Genomic DNA, 26781 nt, shown 5'->3' on the forward strand with positions numbered 1-26781 from the left:
GCGCCATTACAGCGAGTGACTTCCTGTTTGATGCTCCGCACTTCCGTTTTGTATTTGTTACTAGAGGACATTTCTGCTTATGGTTAAAAATAAAGTTTCTCGAACATTTTTTTCTCAGAAAAGCTTATGAACGAGTATATCATTTGACGACAGCTCTGACTCTCAAAAACACCACAACATATTGTTTACTTCGTTGTTTACATTATTGCTATTGTACATCACTACACGAAGTATACATCCAGGTCTTATGACATTATGATTTATTAATTATATAATTATATAATCTTCCCGTAAGATTGGGACTCCCCTGTTAAGAACACTGGACGCAGCTCCGCTTTAGAAATGTGACATGGTCATGGCTATGGCAAAGAATTCGTCCAATGTTAACGCTAAACGTAATAAATGTTAATAAACGTAAAGCTCTTGGCCGCCTACATACATTAGACGATATATCTAATCTACCTGCTGGCTGAAGTTTAATGTCATCATCCCAGTAGATGTCGCTGTCCAACTTCTTATAGTGAGAAACAAAGTTGCTTTTTACGGTCTAGGTTAAAAACTCAATAATTCAGACACTGCTCTTTGACATCATGCTGTTTTATATTACATTAATGTATTATAAAGTCCATTTAAAAGTTTTCAAGATAACTCGGCAATTAGCCTATGGGATCAATCGGCGAACCGGAAGTCTTAAACACAGCCCTACGCGCATGCGCAAGGCAAAACGGGTAATTGCGCGCATCACGAACAAATTGGATACATTCCAATACATTAATGCTAATTTGTTTTACAAAATACACACTCTTCTTTTTTTACCTACCACTTGACTTCATGCAGGATACCCTGTTCAAAATAAAGGTTGAGCTGTAGTCTTTTATGCGAAGATTATAGAAGAAGGTTATAAATCTTCTCTCTGATGTATGACGTGGTGTGCACTCTGATCTTTAAAGACTAAAAATCGTCCGATGCTCAGTGGGCTCTCCATCAGTCCTCTCGCTCGATGCGCAGGGAACAACTCCTCCTTTCACCAGCACCGTTCAGCCTCATGACCACTGGACGAGCACGTGAAGACCATGAAGAGCGACAGATTTCGGCTCTGACGAAGTTTTTATTCGCGTTTGTGTGGAAATAACCGGACGCTGTGATCGTACTGGAGAACATATCCACATTCCGCGAGGTACGTTTGATTTTGTGATTTCAGACTAGTTTTCATTTTTTATAAATTGTCAATGTAATACAAATAATATGCACGGTTTAATAAATTAGAGGGAAATATATGCCTTTATGTACAAATGTATATACACGGTCTTTGTCAGTTTAATAATCATATATTTGTGTTTCCATTCATTCGTTCAGAGCGTTTGTGCGTGCTGAGGATGCATAGACACACACGGGCAAATGCTTATTGGAGTAGTTTTCTTTGCATTATCTTTTTTGTGTAATTGATACTGTACTATTTGTATACAGTTGGGGCCAGTCAGTTAAAATTGAATAGCCAACAAATTAATACATTCACAATTTTTGTGTTTTGCTGATATACAGATGTACCATACTTCTGTGACAACTTACCCCATAGAAATGAAAGCATTCCCGATTTACTACATCTTGTTTTCTGGATAGTAAAACTAAACATGTTAATGTCCTATGGAGGATACTATATGACACATGTTTACTGAAGTAAAAAATCGACCATCCGCTTTGGTTTACCACATGTAATATAACTAAATAAGTTATTTTGTTTTTCATCGACATTCTTATGTTAACACGTTTTTTTTGAGATACAACCTTATTGGTTGATATGAATCATATATTCCTGGGCCTACAAGGATGTTAATCCCCCAAAAAACATGTCATGCTTGGTGAAATCTCTCTTGTTTTAGATCTCTTTTGCTTTATTGCGACACAGTTTACACAGCGCACTATTCGCAAGGGGATATTTTGATCTGATTGAATGTGGGCTTTGCGGTCAGACGAATTCTCCCCAGTTGCATTGTGTGTCAGATAACATGAAGAAGTAAGTGCTTTCTACAATGTGTCTGGTGAACTCGACCACCTGAGTAAAAGTCTCCATTGATGGAAGAATATTGTTGCGGGAGCGCTTCTTTAAATTATTGAAATCCTGGATTTTACCGTGAACCCCACAGTGATTCTGAGGGCAAATCTCTTGTAATAAAATATGGTGTAGCTATATGATGAATCACAGGGTGATTTATCAGAAATCAATTTGAAATCCTGGTTCGTGGCTTTACTAGACCATCTTAAATCATGTCACACCAAAACATAATCTTGCATCTTCTACTCAACCTTATGTCAACCCAATATATTTTGAACAACATTGACCCCCTTTGACTTCCATTGTATGGACACAAAACCACTGTGACGTTTCTCAGAATATCTTCTTTTGTGTTTCACAGAAAAAAGAAACTCATGCATAAGGGCAAATAAATAGTGACAGAATTATTTTTGGGTTATTATCCCTTTAAGAATCTATTAATATTAAGGATTGTTTATAGAAATATACACCTAGAATATGATGCTGTATCTGTTTGATATTGGAGACAGCTCTCTAATACAGTTTGGCCTTGACCTTGAAATGGCACTTTTATATGAAGCGTCTATAAATCGCGCAGCCCTGGCCTTGCCGCCACACGCACCCCCAGGCGACCAGATGCGTTATGGGATTGTGGAGAACGTATGTGTTCTGACTGAGAGATGGAAGAGAAAAAACCAATTTGTAAAGGGTCTTATATAACACTCAACATGTTTCTTTCTATGTAGACTTTATGGATTCATGGACTATAATCCATTCATCCATCATGTATACCACTTATCTGTATTGAGGCCCCTGGGAGAGCCTTACAATGCATTTATTTGAGTAAATAACACAACAACAAATTCGGTTTGTTGCAATAATTTTTATTCTTAAACTATGTTTGAATGCCACAACATGAAGAGCTCGAACCAAGCAAGACAAGAAAGCATCGTGCATCGCACGCATATGATTATCCAGATGTCTTTCCCAAAGATCAATGAGCAGTGTGAATGTTTCATGTACAGGCGGTCTGTCTCACATAGAGATATATGTTGGGGTGCATAGCCAGCTGGTACTGCCTGTAACAGAATTACTCAAATTACATTAGTTTGTTGAGAATAAATGACATTTCTGTCTTTCAGACCAACAATATGGAATCAAAATAACTGTATAGCCCTAAAACAAGAAACAAGTATGTTATGAACCCAGATGTGCCAATATTTGGGTATAACTTGACATAGAAAACGGACAAGAGAAGCAGATTTGTTACAGTAATATTCAATGTACAGCTCTTTATATATTACCAAGAATGCCACATGTAATTGGTAACCAAATAATATTGAACCCTATTGACTTCCATATGTGCACAAAAACACAGGGACATTTCTCAAAAATATATTTTTCTGTGTTCCAGAGATGAGTGATATAGAAGATTAGGATGACATGAGGGTAAATAAATTATGACATAATTTTTATATCTTAGTGAACCAAAGACCCATTTTTCATTTTAAGCACTTCAACCTTTACCTTTCTCTTCAAATGCAAAGAAGGCAGCTAATAATAATTCATAAACTGCTCATTAATAGTTTAATATCTCTGCTGAGCTTTGCAGGTGAGTCAGAATGCAATTGGACACCTTATCAGTGTTGCAAAATGTATTGTTGTTGTATAATCTCAGCTGAAGATATGTTTCTTGACTGCTGTTCGTGCAATATGTGAGTTGAATAACTAAGTGAGATCTCACACGTGATGCCCGGTGGGGCCATCCTTAAAATTGTGGATTTTACGTTTAGCACCCGCACCAAAATGCTTTATTCTGTGGAACACAAAAGAAGATATTTTAAGAAATTTTGCTGGTTTTGGGTCCTTACAATGGAAGTCAACGGGGGTCAATGTTGTTTGGTTACCAACATTCTTCAAAAATGGATCTATCTGTTTGTCTGATGTATGTCAGTTTAGATGTTGTCTGAGGTGTGACTCATGTTGTTCATTCTATTCTATTATGCTTCTTCTAATCATTTCCCTGAAGGCCGACGCGTGATTAGCGCGGGAGGTCTGGGAAGCAGAATGGAACGTGTTGGCCAAACTGGATTTGATTTTGCCGGCGAATGAAATCACTGAGGACCACAAACAGGAAATGGCAAATTGGAAGATTGCATTGTACTGTAGTCTTAAGACTCTGCAGACTACCTATGACATCACAACAAATGATGGACGATAACAAGCTTTTTAGTACGATACTTAAACAATACTTATTTTAAAAAGATACTCACGGTGGATATTAAAAAGAAGAAACCATGGGTATCAGAGTATTATAGACACCGTTATAGTGATTTTTTCCAGCATGGGCCAGCGAACCACTCAAAACACCCAAGCAATCACATAGAAACTCAAAACACCTTAGTCACCATATTGCTTTATAACGTCCTGCAACAATCAATAACACAATAACAAGATACCATTAGGTTACGCAAGCATCTGAAAATCTAGTTACCAGGATTGCCAGATCTACAAAACCAGCCCATACCAAGGTCAAAATCAAAATATGTCACTCCCAATAAACATATTTTATATCATCACGTAGTGTATGTAAAAAACGCAAACTCACATTGTATAGTCAACATTATGCAACGCACACAATTCATTTCTTTTTAAAATCACAAATAGGCCTAGTAAATAACTAAATTGTAGCTAAAGAATGACAGCACATGGACAAAATCTATCCCTCTTAAACCCACGTAAAAGAAAACTACCTGTGGCAGCAGTTTCAAAAATCTCCCAATTTTGCAGGAATATGGCGGACCTGCTAGTTACTTACTACTTGATTCATTCTGTTGCTATATCGCAGCGCCATCTTGTGGACTATTTTCTTGCTCTATTAAAGGGGTCATATGGCACGGCTAAAACGAATATTATCGTTTGTGTTAGATGTAACACAATGTGTATATACGATTTAAGGTTAAAAAACACTGTATTTTCCTCATACCGTGCATGTTTGTATCTCTTTGCCCCGCCTCTCTGAAACGTGCTGATGTTTTTACAAAGCTCATCGCTCTGAAAAGCGAGGTGTGCTATGATTGGCCAGTTAACCGGTGCATAGTAATTGGTCGAATACTGCAAGCGTGTGACGGAAATGTTATGCTTCTCATCATATTTGGAACATCAGGTTGCAAAGCAATTGTACTGACAAGCCCTTACTTGTGTATACATTTGGGCGGTCTTAGTCAAATCATACCACGAAATGACATGGATTGGTAGGGGTGTGGTTAAGGCAGGTCTGGGTGAGCATTCGCTTTTAGATAGAATGCATCTTTTGTTGCGACACTTTACTTATTTAAATTTTATGTGTCAAATATTTACAATTTATCTTTGTTTAGAGTTTAATGGAGATCTGGTCGGATGACAGCTGGAACTGTTGTTATCACCGGGGGAATTCTTGCAACGCTGATACTCCTCTTTATCATTGTAGTACTCTGTTATTGTCGACTTCAAGTGAGTGACCTTATTCATCCATCCATTTATATTCAATATATTTCATATAATATAGAATACACAAATCATTTGTTGACTATGTGACGTTATTTTTTCAGTATTACTGCTGTACGAAGAATGGCTCGGATACAGACACTGTATGCCCTCAACCCCAGTTTGCCTGCAACACATGCAGCAAACTCAGGGTGGACGTCGGTGGGACGACCTCGAACTCCCTGTCACCTGAACCCACACCGCCACAGAGCTTCTGCCCTGCCTGCTCCCCTTACAGCTCCCCCTTTTATATTCCCACCATGGATGAAACATACAATGGGGGGGAACGGATCACATATATGCCCGCCCACTACAGCAGCCCCTCATACTCTCTCACCCTTCCGTCTATTCCCTGCAGTGCATCTTTGAGCACCCGAAACCGACCGGAAATCTGCTGCAACATGCGTGGCATCAGTACTGACGTCTAATCAGTGACGTCCACCTGAGCAACACTATGAAGGACGTGAGGACTTTTTGTATTTTTATTGTCTACTATTAGATCAGAATTAATATGAAATTTATAAAACGTTTGTTACAGATTTGTTTTTCCTGAATCCAATGGTCAAACCTGTTTTGTTGATTTTGATAGGATAAGGGCTCCCGGTTTTCAGTGGCCTTCAACCACTTTGGGCTTGAGATTTACAGCCCCAATATTGTAACATGGGCTTCTTTTAATGTGCTATTATATGAGGGCTATCTAACACCTTTTACATTCAATAAATCAGTATGGTATGTCTTTATTATGTAGATGATGTAAATGGCAATTTTTGGAAGGGATTGTGAAGCGCAGTAACTTTCTTAAGGAGGATTTTCCATAGTTTTCTCTATGCAACCTTACTGTATGCAACAATATGTGAAGATTGTTTGGATAATATATCAATGTTATTTAAAAAGTGTTTTTCTTTAAACAGACCTAAATTAGAAATGATTTGGATTCCATTTAAATGTATTTTGTACATATTTATAAGCATGAATTTACTGTACTTTGCAGAAAAAACACGATTCAAATCTTTGTGTCTGCGTTCAATTTGTTTTCATTTTTGCAAATTTGTAATGCTTGAAAAACGTTATATTTAAATTCATCAAGTATATCATCATTCACGTTTATCTGTGAGTGACAAGGATTTGATAGAAGTTGACGCATTATATCCCATGTAAATAAACATATTGTCTTATTATTTTGATTTGTTTAGGTCATGAGCGATTTTTACAGATAAATAAAGAATCCCTAAACATTTTTGAAGAATTCAAACATTTGATCTATATAGATTACTGTACATATAGGTTTATTTGAAAATATGGAGCAAGAATACAATTGAATACAATAAAATAATGAAGAAAAAGCAGATGTTATATATATATATATATATATATAATATACATACATATATAATTAAAAGTAGGGAATTATAGTAAATAAGTCTATTTTAAAAAACAGCCTTGCCAATATGAGATGAGATGTGTGAGGCTACTGACCCAAGCAGATCGCACATTTTGTCAAATGTTTATCATGAAACACTTTGTTGTAAATAACACCTTATTCTAAACACCTAAATAGAAACCAAAACCAGGTGGACCGGCGGCGCTGCAGCTCACGAATTGTTGGAGGGGGCGTGGCTCCGTCCGGCGGCGACGTTGACGTCTCCTCGCTATGTGAATGCTGCGTGAGCGCCGATGAGGTTTGCGGATGTTTCTGCGTGTGCACGCGCGTCGCTCAGCTGACAGATTCACAGCAAGTTGATTTTCAGCCTCTCAGGAAACTCCGAAAGACAGCGAAATAACAGACAATACGCGGCCACGCCAGACAGCCACTTCTGGTTTGTTTTATAATTAATTTCTGCATTTTTATACAAGATTTTAACCGTCAAATGCGCTTGCTCGAAGTTAAACTGACAGGAAAAGGAGCTAATTGTTGACTAGCGGGGGCTAGCTGGCTAACTGACTAGCTTGAGTTTAGAGGCAGTTTTCGCACTCTTTGGGGCATTTTGACGCGATAGACAGCTTTATCGAAATTTTGTCGCGGGCGTGTGTGACGAAAGATAGCGTTAGTAGTGGTGCGAAATCTTAACACACCCTTTGAAGATGCGTTTCCTGTCAATATTTTGCTTTTCTGTTTAGTATCTTGCTGTTGTTTTACCTCCAATGCTTTGTTTTCATATTGTCCATTTCTTGAGTCTTCACGTGTGTTTATATAGTAAAACATATTATTGGTTTACAGACATTATGACGTGCATTCACAAATAATGCATTTAGCATCTTGCAGTATATTTCCTTTTGGAATGTTTCTATTTTGGTTGCAGCATACTTAGTGTAGGTTTCATGTATGGAGACTGACAACCTGTTAAACAAGTCAAAGATGTCTTTTATAGTACACTGCGCTTTTTGTTTCATTTCTGTGTCAATTTCAGCAATACTGTTTGCTCATGTTTGGTTAAACAAACCTTTCAGTTTGTCACTACGATGGTGAACTTTTCACCTGTTTAGTGAAGCTCTGCAGATGACACAAACTCTCCTGACTTACCGTCGAAAACTGTATAGAAATAACTGCATTGAAAACCTATACAAAAGTACATTCGTGGATCAACAGGATCCCTTATTTGTCATTCACAAGCCTCTGTAGAACCTTATATAGATTCTGGATTTAGATTTGTGCTTGCAAAACATTTGTTCCTATAGCTATTATATATAACCGTACACCGCTTGTTACATATTAACCAAATACTAAAGTTTGCTTGCTCGGGACTATATCTTTCTGGCATTGGGATGTCATTTTATGTCTTTGCTGGCATGTAAATATGACTATTTGTGAAGGCTTTTAATGCACTCGAGGCTGTGCTACTGTATAATACATAAAATACTTGTGTTTATTTACAAGACACGTTTATTCAAAGCGACTTACAAATGAGAAAGCGTTCGACATTACATTCCAAGCATAGCACACATACTGAACAAAGCATTGTTTACAATAGGATCTGAAACTAATGAAAGTAAAGCTAGTGAGTAGAAATAGTAAATAGATAATTTTTGTTGCTATCTTATAGTTTTTATCCAAATTGAAATACCCCCTAGCAAGACACTTATTCATCGTCCTCCATTTGGGAATACCTATTGTTGTGAAAGGGATAGTTCACCCAAAAATGAAACTTGACATCCTTTTCTTACCCTCTTGTCATTGTCTTGCGCAGAACACAACAGAAAAATAAGAATGTTGTGAATCTGAATGGCAACAGTGCCCATTCACTTGCATTGGTTTTGTGTCTACACAATGGAAAGTGAATGGGTTAGCAACGTTATTCTAAATATCTTGTTTTGCGTTCTGCGGAAGAAAGGTCATAAAGGTTTGAAATGACAAGAGGGTGAAAATATTATGAAAGAATTTTCATTTTGGGTGAACTATTACTTTAATGTTAAGCTCCTTACATCCATGTGTTCATCCCAAGTATTGTGAATCCAAGGCTGAATTGTGATGAGGTCTAACAACATCCTTCATCTGTTTGTATAGTCACAGCATAGTACACTCCTTCATGTCTCATTGCTTAATTAAAAAATGTCTGTCTTTCCAAGCATTCTCCTCCTCCTGTTCTGCAGGGTTATGTCATCGGACAGATTTGCCCATAGTTACATCATGGCATGTCTTTAAGAAGAACAAGCAGACAAATCATTTCTTGACATGAATGAAATGACTTTACTTGATTATTGAATAAAGTTACTTTCATCATTGTGTACATCCTTTGTCAGAGGGGGTAAAATTTCGTCTCTTTCTTTTGTTTATGGCATGTTGGTGTAACCAGCCCTTGGCAGTCCTATCTCCTTTTTTAGAAGCGTTGGGCGTGTGAGTAATACCGAAAGTACAAGCACAGAAGGTAAAGAGTTGTTTCTAAAGCCTGTTTCTCTTGCTCATAAGTTGGAGTCCGTGTATGTGGGCATTGTGGCTGATGCACGCCCATCAGAAGTTAACTGCACCAGTTTTATATGTGGTTGTGTGTTTGAGACGTTGTGACACTTGCCTCTATTTACCTCATCGTGTTTAATAGAGAGTTAGTAATAATAACTATTGCTAAATGAAGTGATGTAAAACTTTAAATGGGGTATAAAAGCAGTTTGAAATGTGTTTGTTATTGATCAATGTGTTTTAAACTTATATTATTCACATTATACACGGTATAGATAATATACATGAATAATAATATACATCATTCCCATTATTTGCCACAAGCAATGATATAAAAGTGGTGCATCTCTTCTCAAACACACAAAATGTGAGACCGGGTTCAACGCTAGGGATGTTTTCTACCGGCCCGGTCGGGCAAGTGATTCTGGCCTCCCAAAATTGTCACCGGCCCCACCTAAAGTGTATTAAAAATCAATAATATTGTCTAGTTATTTGTTTGTTGTTTTTTTACCTATGTATCTCAATAAATAAGGCAAAGATTTGGCTCTGTGATACTAACAGTTTGTGTCTTTAATCATTTAATCTGTTATTAAATGCTAGACATAGGAATGACACCGTAACTGGCGTACTCCAAAATAATGACGCTGAGGTTCCTTTCTTTCATGCAGTTTCTGCTTTGCAACTATTTGAATGTGTATTAATGTATAACGAACATTTGTCGAACATGTTTACTATTTATATGAAGCACAGAATTGGCTACATAATGAAAATCAACTGCACCATGGTGAGTGCACACAAGACTCCTCTCTTGGTTTAAAGGTTATCCTGTGTGTTTTTCAATGGCTATAATTGAAAAAGAATGATGCGCTCACATGACTGCTGTGTGTGTTTGTGTTTGAAAGGGCCCTTTCATTGACATGGACTGACGGGATGTTACACTTGTGTTAACTGTAGTTGCTGATAGAGGTTATCGCCCAGCCCTGTTATGAAAGTTTTATATGTTTTGCACGCTTTGGTCTCAAGGGTTCTGTAATAACAAGGTGTGATTAGACTTGCTGTCTTTAACACTCTAGGTGTGAACCGAACACTCTCAGAAGGTTTCGACTGAATTTGGGCAGTGGTAGATCTCGAATATTATGCGATAAATGTGGTCTTGCTTGTTGAATCAGCAGAAAGCATGCATGATGGGTGATAAATGTAGGTTGCTATTATTTTTAGATAACCGAGGTGTATTTATCGATCTTTATAACGTTGAAAGCAGCGTGTTTGTTTTCTTTTTCGCCATCTCTGTTTGAAACATAAAGTGCTGATCACTGTACTTTTCTTTACACTAAAATCAAAAAATGGCAAAAGAACTACTCAAATTATAAATCATTATTGTAAGCTTAATGTTGTGAATCCGGGTTAGGTAGGGAGTTTGTTTTAATCCCAGATTTTTTAAGTACTTGCTAAAAAAACAGATTTTTGTTCATTTCTCCCCAAGAAGAGCTTTAAAGAGACATTTTTCCAAATGGACATTTTCTTCTCAGCCACTAATGAGTACAAGGAAACCTCGCCTGATTTCCCACTAAACACCCAGTTTTCACCTAAAATCCACGTCACGTTCAGGAAGTTCAGTGCTTTCCAAATTTGATTTGATGTCGTCTGAAATAATAAATCAGGGCATGTATCCGGTTTGACAGGTCTGTCTGGTTTACAGGGTTGCAGGAGCAGTCGCATTGGGCAGACTGTCCCGGGCAATCATGGATGACCGCTCCTCCCTGGGCAGAGTAAGCGGATCCACTGAATCTGTGGCAACCGTCACCAGTGAGGAGTTTGTCCTGGTCCAGCCCACCACCGGGGGCTCGCCCTCCAGCTCAGAGGGGAGGCCTAAACTAAAGGTCTCTTATATTCTCTGTTTCTGTAGAAGTGTGCAGATGCTGCGCTGTTTTGTAAATTACTAGTGAATGTGACTTGGTTAACCTTTTTGAGCTGTTGATGACATCATCAGTTCTCTGTCTCTCTCTGTTCTCTCTCTCAGATGTCGTGGAATGGAAGTGAGCAGTTGGAGCGGGCGATGGAGGAGGTGCTGGATGATGTTGGTGATGGACCAGTACCTCCTGAAGAAGTAGGTGGTATAGAGGCATCTGCGGCACCCAGCTCTCAGATCAAAGCACCCAGTCTGACCCTAGACACATCTCCACATGGTACGTTTTTGGTGTATACTTACGTATTGATGATTTGAACACAACTAGACACTTACATAAAATGTTTAAGGACACACATGATAGAACCTATTAAAACAGGTGTATATTGCTTTTGTTAGAAATGCAAATACCACAGATCAGTAGGACCAAATTTGATCTTTCATGTTGAGTTGGTTTTTGACATCAGATGGGAGAAATGTTTGTTGGCGGATGGTTTAACTGTCTGATCCATGAACAACTATTTTCTATAAGATATTTGAAGACAGAATTTTTAACGCACACTTGGTGGCTGCTTCCTGTTGCCAAGTACTTGAGTTGGTGGGGGCTTTGATCTTTCACTACCTCTGACAAACTTCCTCATTCAGCCGTGTTTTGAGAAGAACTGTTGATAATAGTCAACAAAAGATAAAGCGATGGTTAAACCTTTGCTTTTGTTTCAGTTTTATTTATAATAGTTATAAAGTACACTATGAATTCCTGAATCATCAGTCTACTTCAACGCATCTAGATTAACCTGAAGTTCATAGTTCCTGTGTTACCACTTCATGTGTAGGAAAAATGTCCACAGTGCTGTTTAACTATTCCAGTGTCAGGTAGAAAACTCCTTAAACAGTCACAGATGTTATAATGGGAGTGCTTTAGTTTAAACTTGTTGCGACTTGTGTCCAATATAAGCACAATGTATTGTAGGTTATTCACAGTCGCCAACAAAGTCACAAATGTGGCACAATAATGAAGAATTACACACAGTGGGTACTTAACAATCGCTTCAAATGAGGATTTGTAAAGTTGTTAAATAACATAACTGTTATGTAATGAATAATCTTTAATAATAAGACATTATTATAATATGTATGTTACATTCACTGGATGATTAAAAAAAGGTGTTGACTCTACAGTTTCTGTTTTCACAGAAGCATCAGTGGAAGCACAAGAAGAGGACAGCGTGCAATTTAGTAAACTTTCCTATCTGGGCTGCACCTGGGTGAAGGCACCTCGCAATGAGAGCGAGGCCCAGGAAGCCATGGCCACCCTGCGGGCAGAGAGCGCCATTCCCATTCCCATCACCCTACATGTGCCCAGCGGTCCAGACGGTTGTGTCCGGTCAGTCACACACCAAATAATTCCAAAATTCTAAGATTAGTTGTAAAAATGCTTAAATATTTCTTATATATCATTGAACCCTCATAACAAGTCTTTGAATTTACGTTTTCAAAAGGCTTAAAATGTTTTTATGTGGACTGTGCGTGTGCGTGTGTTAACAACACAACTGTGATGCAGGCTGCTTTTATCTCACGCCTTCAGGTTCAGAAATGTGAGATAGCACTTCTGTTTTCTCACACTGTGTTATTTTTCTAAAGATCTGTGGCGTAACCTCACGTTGAAAATCTCCCTTCCTCCAAAGTTTAGAGCTGTTTCTAAAATACACTTGCAAAGTCAGGTGTGCATTGCAGCTGTTAAAGGGTCATTAGCTATTTCAGAAGACAGAAAGGGAATACGATAAGTTTTTCAAAAAGTAAAATAAAAATGAAAACGTTTTGTTCAAGTGCTGTTCCTTGCAAATCAACTTGTTGTTCAGTACGAAGTTGTTACTGTTTATTATTGAAACGGAAACATTTCCATTTAACTCATTCTTGCAAACATTGTTACAGCCCCCTTTAATTTAGTGGTGTGTTCTGCTTGTGTTTTTCTAGTGTTGTTGACCAAGCCACGGGAACAGAGATTGCGACCTTTCCCATCTACAAGGTGTTGTTCTGTGCACGGGGACGAGAGGGCTCTGTCGAGAGCGATTGCTTTTCCTTCACTGAGAGCTACCGCAGCTCTGAAGACTTTCAAATCCATGTCTTCTCCTGCCTTATCAAAGAGGCTGTGAGTTACAAGCTTCGTCTGATCTACAAACTTAATATTTTCAATTAATAAAACTCAAACACAAATATATATGAAGTTCTCACAATATTGTCACTTTTTTTATTCAGGTAAGCCGCATTCTCTACAGCTTCTCAACAGCCTTCAAGCGTTCGTCAAAAGCTGCCACAGACATGCAAGACTCTCCGTTGCCTCTGTCCCCCGATAGCGACATCTTCACCTTCACTGTTTCGTTAGAAGTAAGAGAAGATGATGGAAAGGGAAACTTCAGGTCTGTCTTCATACACTTCTGTGGAAACGCTTTTTTTTTATTGTATTAGTTTGTCTGAATGCGATTACAATGGCGATAATTATACTGTAATAACAACTTCTCTTTTATGTTTTCTAGTCCCGTCCCTAAAGACAGAGATAAATATTACTTCAAGCTCCGGCAAGGTGTGCAGAAAAAGGTGGTGGTCACCGTCCAGCAAATGTCCAACAAGGAGCTGGTGATAGAGAGGTGCGTTCTGGGATGTGAAGGCTGTTTGATATTGAGCTATTACCCAAAATGCACTCTATACATATACAACCACAACATTTCATGTTTTCATAAATGACCCTGATGAACCTTTTGATTATCTTTTTTGTGAAACAGGAAGTGGTTATTTATTAGTTTATTTCTTGATAAACAATAGGCTTTAGGTGTCATGCTATTTTTTATTACTCAGTGTCTTAAAGTACAACACAGACAGCCAAGAACCAGTAAAACCTGACTTCAGATGTGTTTCTTCATAGACTTCTTTTGTTACAGTCCACCTTTATTGTTTACGGATGAAGGAAGTCAGAGTTGTGTCATAAGGAAATGAAAATAAATGAAATGCAAATTCAGCCCCAATACATCAACCTGCTTTGTTCAGAGAGCGTATGAAAGAGAATATGTGTTGTAATGTTTAAAATTGACATTTTGAAGCAGTGTGATTCCCTCTCTGACCACTTGATGACGCACTTGTCACAATAGAAAAGGGCCTGCTTGCTTTGGGAGACTTGCCATGAGAGTGACCATCACAGATCTTGCCACAGCAACAAAAAAAACATCTACATAAATTTCTGTCTGATTCAGTGTAAACACAATAATTAAATTGATATGCATGCATATGATATGCTTATCAAGTTATGTTACTTGTCAACTAACGGTACTGTGTAGCGTATTGACAAAATGTTTTATGTTCTCCTACTTGTAAGTCGCTTTTGATAAAAGCATCTGCCAATTGAATAAATGTAAATTTGATTATGTGATATGCTTTGAAATGCACTGCAGAAGCTGTCATTTATTTAATGTTTTACTTTCACCTTGTTTGTTCCAGATGCTTTGGGATGCTGCTGTGCCCTGGGCAGAAGGTTCGGAACGGCGATATGCACCTTCTCGACATGGTAAAACACTTTTCTGATTTACAGTTCCCCTTTTTTGTTGTATTACCTCAATGCTTGCAATATGTGGCTAGGGGTTTCAATTTTAATCGTGTATCATATAATGTCTTTCGTCCCGATGTGGTATTACCGTTTTAAATTCCCATTCTGTTGCTATTTTTAGAAACACTAAATGGAAATACATGATTTTATGTTGTTCATTTTTCTACAATTTTACATTCGCCCTTGAGCAAGCAGTTTGCACATCGCAAGTAGTTCAATTCAGTTAAGCTTAATTAGATTCATGAGGTTTGAGTCACAAATCCACATTGACTGCACTGCATATAACCTTTGTAGTGAAATCTCATCTTCATATGATTCATTGTCAATATTGTCCATAATCCAAAGGTTTTTTTCAGTTATTAATGCAACTGTTCCCGATTTTTGCCAAATTTGTCGAAGCGTGCCACTAAATGAACCTTCTTTTTATAATGTAGGGCGTTTCTCTGTTAAGAAAGAAAACGCAGGAGCAGCTGTGTTTCGCTGTGGCTGATTGTATTTTATACAGAGTTTCAATGATGGTTCAATTTTAAGAGAGCAGATAACTTTACTTTCTTTTACCGGATCCATCTGGATTTAATGGATTTGCGTTTGTGCTTGAAGGAGTCCATGGGGAAAAACGCTGACGAGAAGGCGTATGTTATCACCGGGACTTGGAACCCAAACACTCCCGCTTTCCAACCACTCAATGAAGACACACCGAAAGGTGAGATCTGACCCACAACCCCAGTGAACGTCCTTGTCATCAATACTGTCATATCTTTCTGTCCATTTGACAGGGAAACTGTTATTGTTTTATTGATTAAATGAGATTTTAGCTTTACAGATTTACAGCCACCTTTGTTGAAATCGTGTGTTGAATCAATGTGCATCATTTTTCATTTCGTGCCTCCGTTTTATTACACCTGCAGTGAAGTTAGCTTGGATTTGTGTTCATTTGTAAGTGTTAATAAGGTCTACCACCGATCCATTATTTACCTCTCAAGACACAATTTGTGGCTTGACTTTATCGTAATTGGAATCTATTTTCAGCCACTCTCTCATAAATCTGTAACTTTTGCTGGCCTCATTTCTTGTTAATTGAAATAATAAACCCCCTCCCTCGGTGTGAAACAAGCTTGTTTTCTCGGGTTCTCGGTGATCTGTGATTTGTTTTACTCAGCGCTTTACTTTCACTTTGTAATTATAGCGCTCACCTGAGAACGAATACTGCATGATACGATCTCCGAACACAAGTCTTCTCCGCATTGACCAAAGATAAACAACCAGTTTTAGCTAGTCTTTTTATTGCTTTGAAGGATCTTTTCTTTTTGCTGAGTTAATCAACTTAAATTGATCTCTCCAGACAAGCAGGTGTATATGACGGTAGCTGTGGACCTGGTGGTGACCGAGGTCGTTGAACCCGTTCGGTTCCTCATGGAGGCACTAGTGAGGGTCTATCCGGCAAACGAGAGGTTCTGGTATTTCAGCAGGAAGGCCTTCTCAGAGATGTTTTACCTCAAGCTCAAACAGGTACTCTGTGCTGATTTTAAGCCTTAGTTCCGAACAATCGCGGGCTGCGCAACTTTGTGACCAAATCTTGAGGAAGAGTGTGTGCTTTTCTTTTCGTGAAGGGTGAATAGAAGCTGTAACTCCTGGACGCTGTGAAGCGGCAAATGGAGGCTTTGTATAATTCGTAGCTTAATAGGAGTCCTGGTGCTCATTATCATGCTGAAGTAATTAGGACTCGCAGGCTGCATCTCTGCCTGATTGCCTCCGTAGTTATCTTATCACAGAATGAACGAATGCCTGGGCTGTAGTTAAAAGCTAATTAAAAGATAATATTATGGCGTTAGCGATAGGCCTGAACCATTCTTTGCGTTATTTCATTATTTCCTGTTTGTTTATGCCGCTCGTTATGCGGCGGGAATTAGCGTGTAATCATTGTAAACATCATTCTTCGACTGTTGTACAGATCCACTTGGCAATTAAAAACAGAAGCGGCGGTTCACAGCGTTCGCAATTTGTTGTTTCTGGGTTTACCGATATTCCTCACTCTGATTGGCTCCCTGCAAACCACATGACTGATTCGCAGCTTTTTTCCTTAACACCACTTGTTTCAATTTCTTCCTGCGCATGTAATTACTTATTTGTCGCTTCGCCTGAAGCGGTGGGAAAGGTGAGCTAAATTTGGATGCTGTGCTCTAGCGTGTCAGACTCTTAAAGAGATTGTACACATACAATTAAAAATGTTGTTAAAGGGATAGTTCAACCAAACATTTTAATGTTGTCATCATTTTCTCACTCCCAAGTTGTTCCACACCTGTATAAATGTCTTTTGTTTGGTTGAACACAAAGTCAGATATTTAGAAGAATGTTCCTAACTGAGATTTCTGAGAGCAATGACTACCACGGTAATAAAAACTATTGTATAATTTGTTTCTATTGCAAACACAAATTTAGGAGTTCTGGTGCCTTTGAACTCTTTTTTCCTACTGTGGTAGTCAATGGTGCCCCAGATATCTCGGGTTGTCCGGTTTCAAAAGGATGAATACATTTATGGCATAGGACTGGAATATGTAAAAAAAAATACAATGTATGATATAAATCTCCACGACGGGTCCGCGTTCACTCTCATTGTATGAATGCGTCTTAATGCGTTTAACGTCTCATTTGTGCCGTTTTTTTATGCTCTGAATGCCTACAAACCTTTTTCTCACGTCTGTAACTCACATGATGTTGTTCTAGGGAAGTATTTGCAATGCTCTATTCCCATGCTGCTTTGTTTACAGAGTGTGTTTACTCTTTGTGTAGGGCACGAAGAAGGGCAGCCAGGGAGATGCTATGTTGGAAGTGGTGAGCCTGCAGAAACACATGGAGTGTGCAGCCGGGACACGTGGCAGTCCGCAGTCGCCCACTGAGGAAGAGGAACCAGAGGAAGGTACGCCACAGTCCGGTTTATTAAAGTGTTTCGGTTGATCTTCACTAGGGGTGGGCAATATGGACAAAAAATTCTATCTAGATATTTTTGGCGATTTTGACGATACAATAATTAGACGATATCCATTAAAAATGTGTTTTTAAAAGTCTGAGTTACTTAATCACTGATGGTAATAATGGGCACCATGTTGAATGAAAACAGTGCTTATTTATTTTCTTTAACATGTAAGTATTCAAGTAAAAACAATTCAAAGACATACAAAATACTAATTGAATTAGTGTACGAACATCGAACTCTGAGTAAACATTCAGTTGTACACCTCTGCTGTAATGTAAATTGTACAGCATACAAGCAAGATGAAATTCTAATATATGATAGAAGTTGGGGAGGGCAGTTGAGCTGAAATAATTTCGACTTGGCACTTTCCCTACCTACTGAATCGGCAGCATTTATTTTGCTTGGTGATTGTTTTAGCATTTGTTTAAACTTGGTGATAGCATTTGTAATGTCTTGGCACTGTTGCTATTCTTATCGTAAGGCACATTTCCGCTAAACGACTCCGCTAAAGTTTGCTGCGTATGTTGTGCAACAGGCACCTTAGCCGATGGCGGCTTTTCTCGGGCAGCGGAGTCTCTGAACTTTTCATACTCTTGGTATTCCTTACTATGGTTGGTCGTCGAGCTGCTTTTAACAGCAACATGTTTCCTACACACTTTGCAGAGTGCCGTCTTTTGCGCAACATCAGTTTTCTCAAAACCGAACCACTTCGATGCAAGTGAGGTTGAGCCACGTTTAGCAACTAAGTAATCTGAAGTAGATTGCGAGGCTCTGGGTGTCTGCATGTTTTTTCTTACTGTCAAATGTTTAGCAAAACCACATTCGTTAACCGGTGTTGAACATGCGTGCGGCCACGCGCTAACCTGTGAGATAGATGACGACGTGTATGCATACAACAGCAATCACGTGACGCCCTGCTGCAGCCTCTGAATTTGTGGAGTTTTGGTTTTGGAGTGTTTTTTCGGAGTAATTAAAATACTTGATAATGTGAATTTGCACATCGTTAACACAACAATCCCGATATTATCCCAGACGATATATATGGCCCCCCCCTAATCTTCACCAGAGATCATGCTTACAGTTTTGTTCCCCACTAAATTGTAACGCGTTCTGTATTTGCTACTGTACCCATTGCTGTTTTCGCTTGTGGTTTGGAATTGTCAATCCGGCTCACGCTTTAATTTACTCCAGGCCACTAGCTCTGGGAGGAATGTGTCAGCCCGAACTCTGGACCCAGTTTTTCTTTTTGCGGATGGTGGGTTTGACAGTTGGTGGCAGAGGCTTTAGATGTAAAACGCTGGTGGCTTTTTAAGTGGTTATCAGTGCCTATTTTATAAGAATGGATTTCAGTTTGGTTAAGTGGTATTGGTCCTAGAGTTCTTTGTACCATTTGGCCACCTGGAATTAAATGTTTCTTCTTCGGCAGTCTTTGCTTCTGCTCGATAGATTTTTGCGCACCATGTGGTATCGCCTTATCACCAATAGCGAAACGTGACGTTTGAGCCTTGGCCCTCTGCGCATGCTCAACCCACACTGTTAACCTTATTTTACCTTACTGTGCTTAACTATAGAAGTGCGCATACATCATTATACCATCACACTTACCACATGATACATTTAGAATGCTCCTCCAGACTTGAAACGCCACTAGCCGAACAGCACAGCAAGACGGTTATCACCAAAATAACATTTACATTACATTTAGCAGACGCCTTATCCAAATCGACTTACAAAGAGTTCAGGGAGCAATAAGCGATATGTCATAAAAGAGCAATAGTACGATAGGTGCTAATACAAAGTTACTAGTTTCAACAAAAGCTAAACCACTACCTGTTGAGAGAAGAGAGAGTTAGTTTTTGTTTTTCATTTGTCTGTCAAGTATTCACAGAAGAGATGGGTTTTAAGTAGTTTAAGAAGAAGGTTGTGAGAGATGTGGTTGACCAGACCGAGTTAGGAAGAATGTTCCACCAGGAAGGAGTTGTGGAGGAGAATTCTTGCAGCATGCGCAGCCTGTGCATACAACGTATGGCATTGCAGAATTGGGACTGGTCTGTGATCCAGAATTACTCTCGTGAGACTTGTAAATTTCACTTGGATAGTGTCGCATCGATCCAGGAAGTCAAATATACATATCTAATGGGGAAAATGGGTTTTGTTGAAAATGATATTTTAAAGTTTTTAAATATAATTTTTAACTATAGTTTAGGTCATCACAGAGGGCTCTGAGGGTTCGCTGCTGGTTATCACATATTTGATTGTCACATTTAAGATACTGTCATTGCCAACAATTTATTTACGTAAAATGCACAATAAGCTGTTTTGGATAAAAGCATCTGCGAAATGCATGGAATGTTTTCGTTGGAATCGAAACTATGACCTTTGTGCTTCAAATGTGGTGTTTTATCAACTATGTTACATTTCTAGAAAATGAATTTTAAAAAATGAATAAAAAATTTAAGAAAATATTTTTTATTGATGGTGTTATAAGAAGACATCAAGATATTTACATTTAGCAGATGCTTTTATCCAAAGCGACTTACATTGCATTATCCTATAGGTATCTGCAATCCCCTGGGATCGAAACCCACAACCTTGCGTTGTTAACGCAATGCTCTTACCACTGAGCTAAATTTGAATCTTTTAGTAGATATAATCGGATTCCAGAGCTCAGCAAAAAGTATCATTATTTACATAATAAAGATAATGTTGTGGGTTGCCAGATTTGGAGGTCGTTCACATCAATCAAAGGCTTGTTTTGAAAAGTGTAAATGCAGATCTCAGGTACTTGATATGTTGCCAAAACAAAGCATATAGCATGAATATATCATGTTAAGTATAATAATATGGGAAAGTTTTCCATAGGTAAAGCAATTGCTGTGAAACCTATTCATGTGTTCCGGTACCATCTCTATTTAATTTATTGAAATTTGAATTGCAAAATTATTGAACGCTTCTTTTTTATTTAACCTTTAAATGAAACTGAATAATCCCATCTTTGATTTGTGCAGTTTGTTCCAAGTCTTGGTTTCAGGGGCGTACAAGTCAGTGTTGCTCTTGCCAGATTTCTGAGATCTATTGGGGAGACAGATGGAACAGAAAATTCATCCACCCACATCTTTTACCAAACTGCTATGTCACCTTGCAACAGAAGATCTGTGCAAGGCCGGTGTCCCTCTCTCTATCACCCTTTCTATCTCTCTGCCGTTGCCAGGGTACTCGTGCAGTAAATGTAAAAAGAAGCCCTTTTAAAACGCTTCAAACGAAACCACTGTGTTCCAGACCACACTTCCAGGATTGTAAAAACTACCCCGTTAAGATGCTTGCTGGAGATCATGTACATTGTAAAATGCTGAGAAAGCAGCACAAGTGGTTTTGTTTCTTAGTTAAGCATCTTTATATGATGACTCGCTTTTGTACATGCACAGGTTGTGTTTGTGTATAAACGTCTGTAGTCAATATAAACCGCTGTAAAATGTAACAATTCAATACCAATTATCCAGTGGTCAGCTCTTAATGACCTTTCTGGATATTAAATCTGAGACGTTTTCTTTATCACCTCAGACGTTGTGGTAATATTCACCCTCTGCAGTGCCATATAGCCCTGACTAATGCAGGTGCCTACACTGAATAACTCTTAGGGATGCCGCAAGGATGATTCTGTAATTTTGTCTGCGCAGAGTGCTTCTAACAGCTGTGCAAAGTTTGAACGCAACTGAAGAAAGTAACATAAAGCGGCACCCAGGGCGAACGTGTAAAAATGATGAGTCCACGTGTCGTACTGTTAGTTAAGAGCAACAGGACCATGTCTTCTACCCCTGGGGCTTCGACTGTCCCTGGAAGGTTCTTCTGAAAAAGTGCTTTTTGTGTCACAGCTGTGGGTCAGGGCTTTCGTCTCGCGGCTACTTTAAAATTCAGTTGGATTTCTCCAAAAGCGTCTCGAGTTTTTAAGTTTCTACCTTTTTCAAATCAGTAAGTGGGTTTCCATCACCCTCGTTTCACTCAGAAACAAGTGATGGAAACGCCAAATTTCGAATAAAAATCCCTTAATTCGCAAAAAGTTTTTACGCCCGCTTGATGTGGTTTTAAATTTTTGCGAAAAAGGGTTAATGCGAATAATGGGAGATGGAAACGCGTTCACCGAATAAATTCCTCCAAAAAGTCATGTAACTGCACTGTGAGACGGGGTAACCTGACCTACCCGAGTACTGATCTTGTAACACATCATCTGAAATGTTGTTGTAGTCATTCTGAAATGCCTGTGCAAAGTCGTGAAGTATATCTATAATTGCCTCTTAGAACTTAAGTCACAACTGTGTTTCCCAAACAGCAGGCATCCACAAAAGCACCGCATTTATGGTGTTTCGTAATCATCTGCTTGCGCAAGTATTATTATATATGAAAATGATAATATTTAGTGGCTTCTCTTACTTTTCTTTTTACTTACTGATATTTAGTGGCAGTTTATTAGGTTGATTAATTGGATGGAAACTATGTTTTATGTGATATTTCAATTATGCGCATAAGCTAAATTATAATCTTCGAATGGAAACCCGGCTACTGATTTTGGCCTGTTTGATCTTTGAACTGATATTTGGCATAAACGTGTTTTCTGGACCAGAAATATGATTGAAAATCTTTTTGTCCATGAACATATTGAACGTGAATTGTCTTTGTCCCATGCTGCACAGATAGCGACAGCGAGATCTCTAGTGGGACGGGGGATGTGTCGAAGGACTGTCCCGAGAAAATTTTGGAATCCTGGGGAAGCATCCTCATCAGATGGTGAGACTTTCAGCTCGTGTTGAGACATTCTGCTTTTAAATGTTGTTTGCAAACCACTTGACTTTATGTGGTACATCCTAAACTCTTCCAACTTTTTTATTTTAGTCTTTATAATTTAATTAAAAGTCTAATGTGTAATTTTTTTGGAAGATCTATTAACAGAAATGCAATGTCTTCAGAGGTGTATAAATACCTTACACAAGGAAGCGTTATGTTTTTATTAGCTTTGAATAAGCTATTTCTATCTACATACACCGTGGGTCCCATACACGGAATTTGCTATGACGTTTCTATATTAGCCCTAAACGGACAAACTGCTCTACACAACGCGTTTCGTAAATATGTTATCTCCTTTGGCAAATATGTGAAAACGTGACAATCTTTGTTCTGTGTGAGCCACCGTAGTGCTTTGAAGGGGGGGCTGAAGTGAGCCAGTTGTAAAGGGGGGACTGGAGTGAGCCAGTTGTAAAAAGTTGTAAATTGCGGTTGCAATTTACAGCCTCACCACTAGATGCTGCTAAAATTCATACACAGGACCTTTAACAACTTCCTAGTTGCTCCTTTGGTCTCATAATATTGATGCTAGGCCAGACAGATTTTAAAACTGCTTCAAAATCTTTGAGCAGTATTGAGGAATTTACTCTGTTGACGCATACATAATCTGCATTGAACATTAATACTACAACCAAGAGCTTGTTTTGCTGTTGTGACACGGTCTGTCTTCCACCTGTCAGGCAAGGAAACCTGTCGACGCGGCCCAAGGGTCTGTCTGCTCTGGTGAAGCCTGGCATCCCGGAGGCCTTGCGAGCTGAAGTCTGGCAGCTTCTGTCTGGCTGCCACAACAATCAGTCTCTGCTAGAGCAATACCGCATCCTCATCACTAAAGTAAGAGACGACTCACTTGGCTTTTGCCATTTGCTTTTATTTACTTAACAAAACCATTTTATTACTAATGAATTCTGTCTTGCTCTGTTTAAAACACCCTCTAAAATGGGTCCAGTTGCAACAACCCATTGACTGTTTATTTTGAAAATATTTAGTAATGCTTCATTTATTACCAGTTTATTTAGCTGTTGTGGTTAATAGTTAATTCAGTTAAGTTGTATCGGAGGTGTGATGCAAATTGCCGTGACCAGTTTTGGTCTTTAAAAGCGCTGAAGAAAGGAAACTTGTGTGTTCTCGCGGGCAGAACTGATGATCTTAAGTAATTTTCATCTTGTCAGTGAGATGAGCCTTTGTGCTACAGCCAACGTCTTATTTACTAAACAGATATTTTCTGTCCATGTTGTAGTTAGATGTATGTTTGACCCTTTGAGTGTTTATGAATCGTATTGGCTTGTTCAAAAGCAATGCCCCAGCGATTTTCGTGGAATTCCTACACAACTGCAGATCCAACATGACCATTATCTGGACTAAAAATGTGCTGGTTGTGCAAGATACAGTTACATGTTTGAAGAGCTATTTCGTTCTATGTTGTCTTTGGAGTCTGACTGGTTCTCATGCTGAAAGTGGTCAGTTAGTGGAATGTTCCCACACTGAAACAGTCGTTGACCTTGTCAGAAAGGCAGTTCTTTTTTAATAAAAGAATAAAGTTAAACGAATAATTAAATTTAATAAATTATCTTTTTTAATGCTAAAATGTGTAACAATGCTGGAAAGCAACGTTGATCAATTAGGCTAATATGTCATGACAAAAACCTCTTAAAGGTGCTGTGTGTCATTTTTTGGAGGATCTATTGACAGAAATATAATATAATAAATTAATATAACTATGTCTTCAGAGGTGTATACAGACCTTACATAATGAAGCGTTACGTTTTTATTACTAGGGTTGGGCCGATAGACGATGACATCACGATGTTGGGCTGGCATCGTGAATCCCCTGCATGGCCGTTTTTTCGTCATCAGGAGGGTCCGGGGTCATACGCACATCTCGCACGCATACAGCACGACAAGTCTTTACAGCCGAGTCCACAGTATAATATTCTGCTTATGTGCCGAGCTCGTCCATTCGCACTTTTCCGCAGTCAAGTGTGATTTGGAATGTGGGCAACACGTGTTTGCGCGAGACTTAGACGGCCGTAGAAAGCAAAAGCAAACAATGAATCAAAGTAATGTGCTCACGCTATGTGTGTAAACTTGTCAATGACGACCTGAGCTGTGCGCATCTGCAATGGCAGCAGGAAACATCAGTGACACGTCCCACGCAGTTGACTAATCACACGCACTGCCTACACTGGTGGTTGGTTATTAAACCTGCTGCTTTGACTCGTCACTACTGTAAATCAAAAATTTAAGAAAAGAGGAATTCAATATGTTTTGTAGCTTTAATGACAATTCTTCTGTATTAAATGTACAATTAGGCATTTAAGACTGTGAAGTGTTTGAGAACTTCGTTCAATTTCTGTATATTTCCTACCTGTTAGACATGATAGCTCTCAATTATACCGATGAATGGCTACAATTAATGTTCAAATGAAAAAATAATCAATTTCATAGAGACATCAGTTGGATTACTGATATCAGTATGTTGGCTTTCATTCATAAAAGGATGCTGTTAAAGATGCTGTTTCTACATTAATTTGAAGATTACATGTTTAAAAATATACTTTTACATTCTAATAATTTCGCATTAATGTTTAGTGCAATTAATCGCGATTAATCACAGAATTAGTTTTTTGAATCAGATAAATTTTTTAATCGATTGAGAGCACTGATATTAATAAATATTAACATGTATTTATAATATCCAATAATTGAAAATCTATATAAACCTTTATTTATTTGATATTTTGTTTTAAATATGCATGTACTGTATGTGAAAGTGTTTATGGTGTGATTAATCACGATTATTCGCTTGACAGCCCTGATTTTTAATTCTGTAATTAAGGCATTTTAAGACCATGCTGACCATCAGAGGTCAAATAAAGGTGAGCACACTCCACAGCATCTGTAGCCGCCCCAATTCTGCCACAATCAATTTTATTTCAGGTCAGTGGTAAAAAAAAACAACCCCCTGGACGTGACCCCCAACACACCAGAGCTTTTCGCACGCAACCCTGCACAGAAACCCCCCAGCTACAAGTTTTATTTTTAATACCGCCTTAATGTTGGAGAAGGCGTTACTTCACTGTGTTCCACTGTGGTATTTTTAGGCTAACTTGGTATTTCCTTTTGCGCAAAGCAGTAATCAATGCTTTTAAAACAGCTCCTGGAATACAGCTCAGTAATCAATGCCGGCGAGTGAGAATTATGGTGAGCCAGGGCTGGTAAATATCTCAGCACAGCTTGAGAAGAACGTTGGGTGAAATGTGGAGTCAAGAGAAAGGTGAATGTAAAGACAGATAAGGAAGACTAAGATTAAATCAAGTGCCGTGCTTTTGTTCAGTTCTACAGTTTCTTTGCCACCCGCATCCCGGCCGAATCATCTGTTGTTCTGTACGCATCATTTAGGGTTGTAGTGTAATTTATAGTATGGGAACTGATGGAGAACTCTCCGAATTTAATAAATGAATATTGACATAACAGTTGTGGCGCTATTAATAAAAATGAAAAAACTGCGGGGGGCAACGTCTGAGTTATTAATGGTTTCATCTCTGCTCTATGATTATAATTCTGATTGAGGATTTGGGGATTGTAGTTACCACAGTGTTTGGTTTGATAAATTTGCCAGTTTCTTTCTGCTTTTGGGTTTGGAAAGCTATGATAAAATATGCAGATAGAAGTAGAATAAGCAGATTCACAGTCTTTTTGACTTTGCTGTCACTCGGCAAGTGTTTCCCACAATTGTACAGTACACCTCCGCTACGCATTAAACAGTTTTGCCGTACATGATGAGTGTGCGGTTTAGAAAGAATTATTGATCTTTAATTTAAAAATAAAATTGTGTGGCTCGATTCAGGATCAGGTGAGAATCTTGAACAGTCAAACTCTTTCATTTAGCGAGGTGGATAAAGAGTGTTTAAACAATAGGTACTAAATTTTATCGATATTATTAAATGTCTGTGTCGATACTCATGGTTTGTAATATCACGGTTATTGACACCTCGTATATTTTCACAACCTTAAATGACAT

The 26781-nt window shown here is 38.5% G+C and overlaps 1 protein-coding gene and 1 long non-coding RNA gene across 5 annotated transcripts in view; both read left to right on the forward strand.

The window, feature by feature from the left end:
- The first annotated feature begins 672 nt into the window (after positions 1-672).
- On the forward strand, positions 673-6794 carry LOC306902262. The gene is made up of 4 exons (XR_013787420.1): positions 673-858; positions 951-1177; positions 5410-5524; positions 5623-6794. It is a non-coding gene; the product is annotated as an uncharacterized lncRNA (long non-coding RNA).
- Positions 6795-7219: 425 nt separating this feature from the next.
- rabgap1l (RAB GTPase activating protein 1-like) overlaps positions 7220-26781 on the forward strand; it is a 65096-nt gene continuing 45534 nt past the window's right edge. Inside the window, exons 1-14 of one of the 4 annotated variants that reach the window (XM_079470822.1) lie at positions 7259-7374; positions 9349-9420; positions 11149-11329; positions 11470-11635; positions 12550-12739; positions 13330-13504; positions 13612-13772; positions 13890-14000; positions 14845-14911; positions 15551-15653; positions 16293-16459; positions 17741-17867; positions 22613-22706; positions 23441-23591. In XM_079470822.1, the coding sequence (XP_079326948.1) occupies positions 11192-11329; positions 11470-11635; positions 12550-12739; positions 13330-13504; positions 13612-13772; positions 13890-14000; positions 14845-14911; positions 15551-15653; positions 16293-16459; positions 17741-17867; positions 22613-22706; positions 23441-23591 (1650 nt within the window). In that variant the 5' untranslated portion in view covers positions 7259-7374; positions 9349-9420; positions 11149-11191. Of the gene's footprint in view, positions 7375-7583; positions 7612-9348; positions 9421-11148; positions 11330-11469; positions 11636-12549; positions 12740-13329; positions 13505-13611; positions 13773-13889; positions 14001-14844; positions 14912-15550; positions 15654-16292; positions 16460-17740; positions 17868-22612; positions 22707-23440; positions 23592-26781 lie in introns of those variants that run through there. The other 3 variants (XM_079470823.1, XM_079470821.1, XM_079470824.1) reach the window with 3 other exon arrangements.

The sequence above is a fragment of the Barbatula barbatula genome (genome assembly GCF_947034865.1).
Source record: "Barbatula barbatula genome assembly, chromosome: 13".
In the NCBI taxonomy this organism is placed as follows: Eukaryota; Metazoa; Chordata; class Actinopteri; order Cypriniformes; family Nemacheilidae; genus Barbatula; species Barbatula barbatula.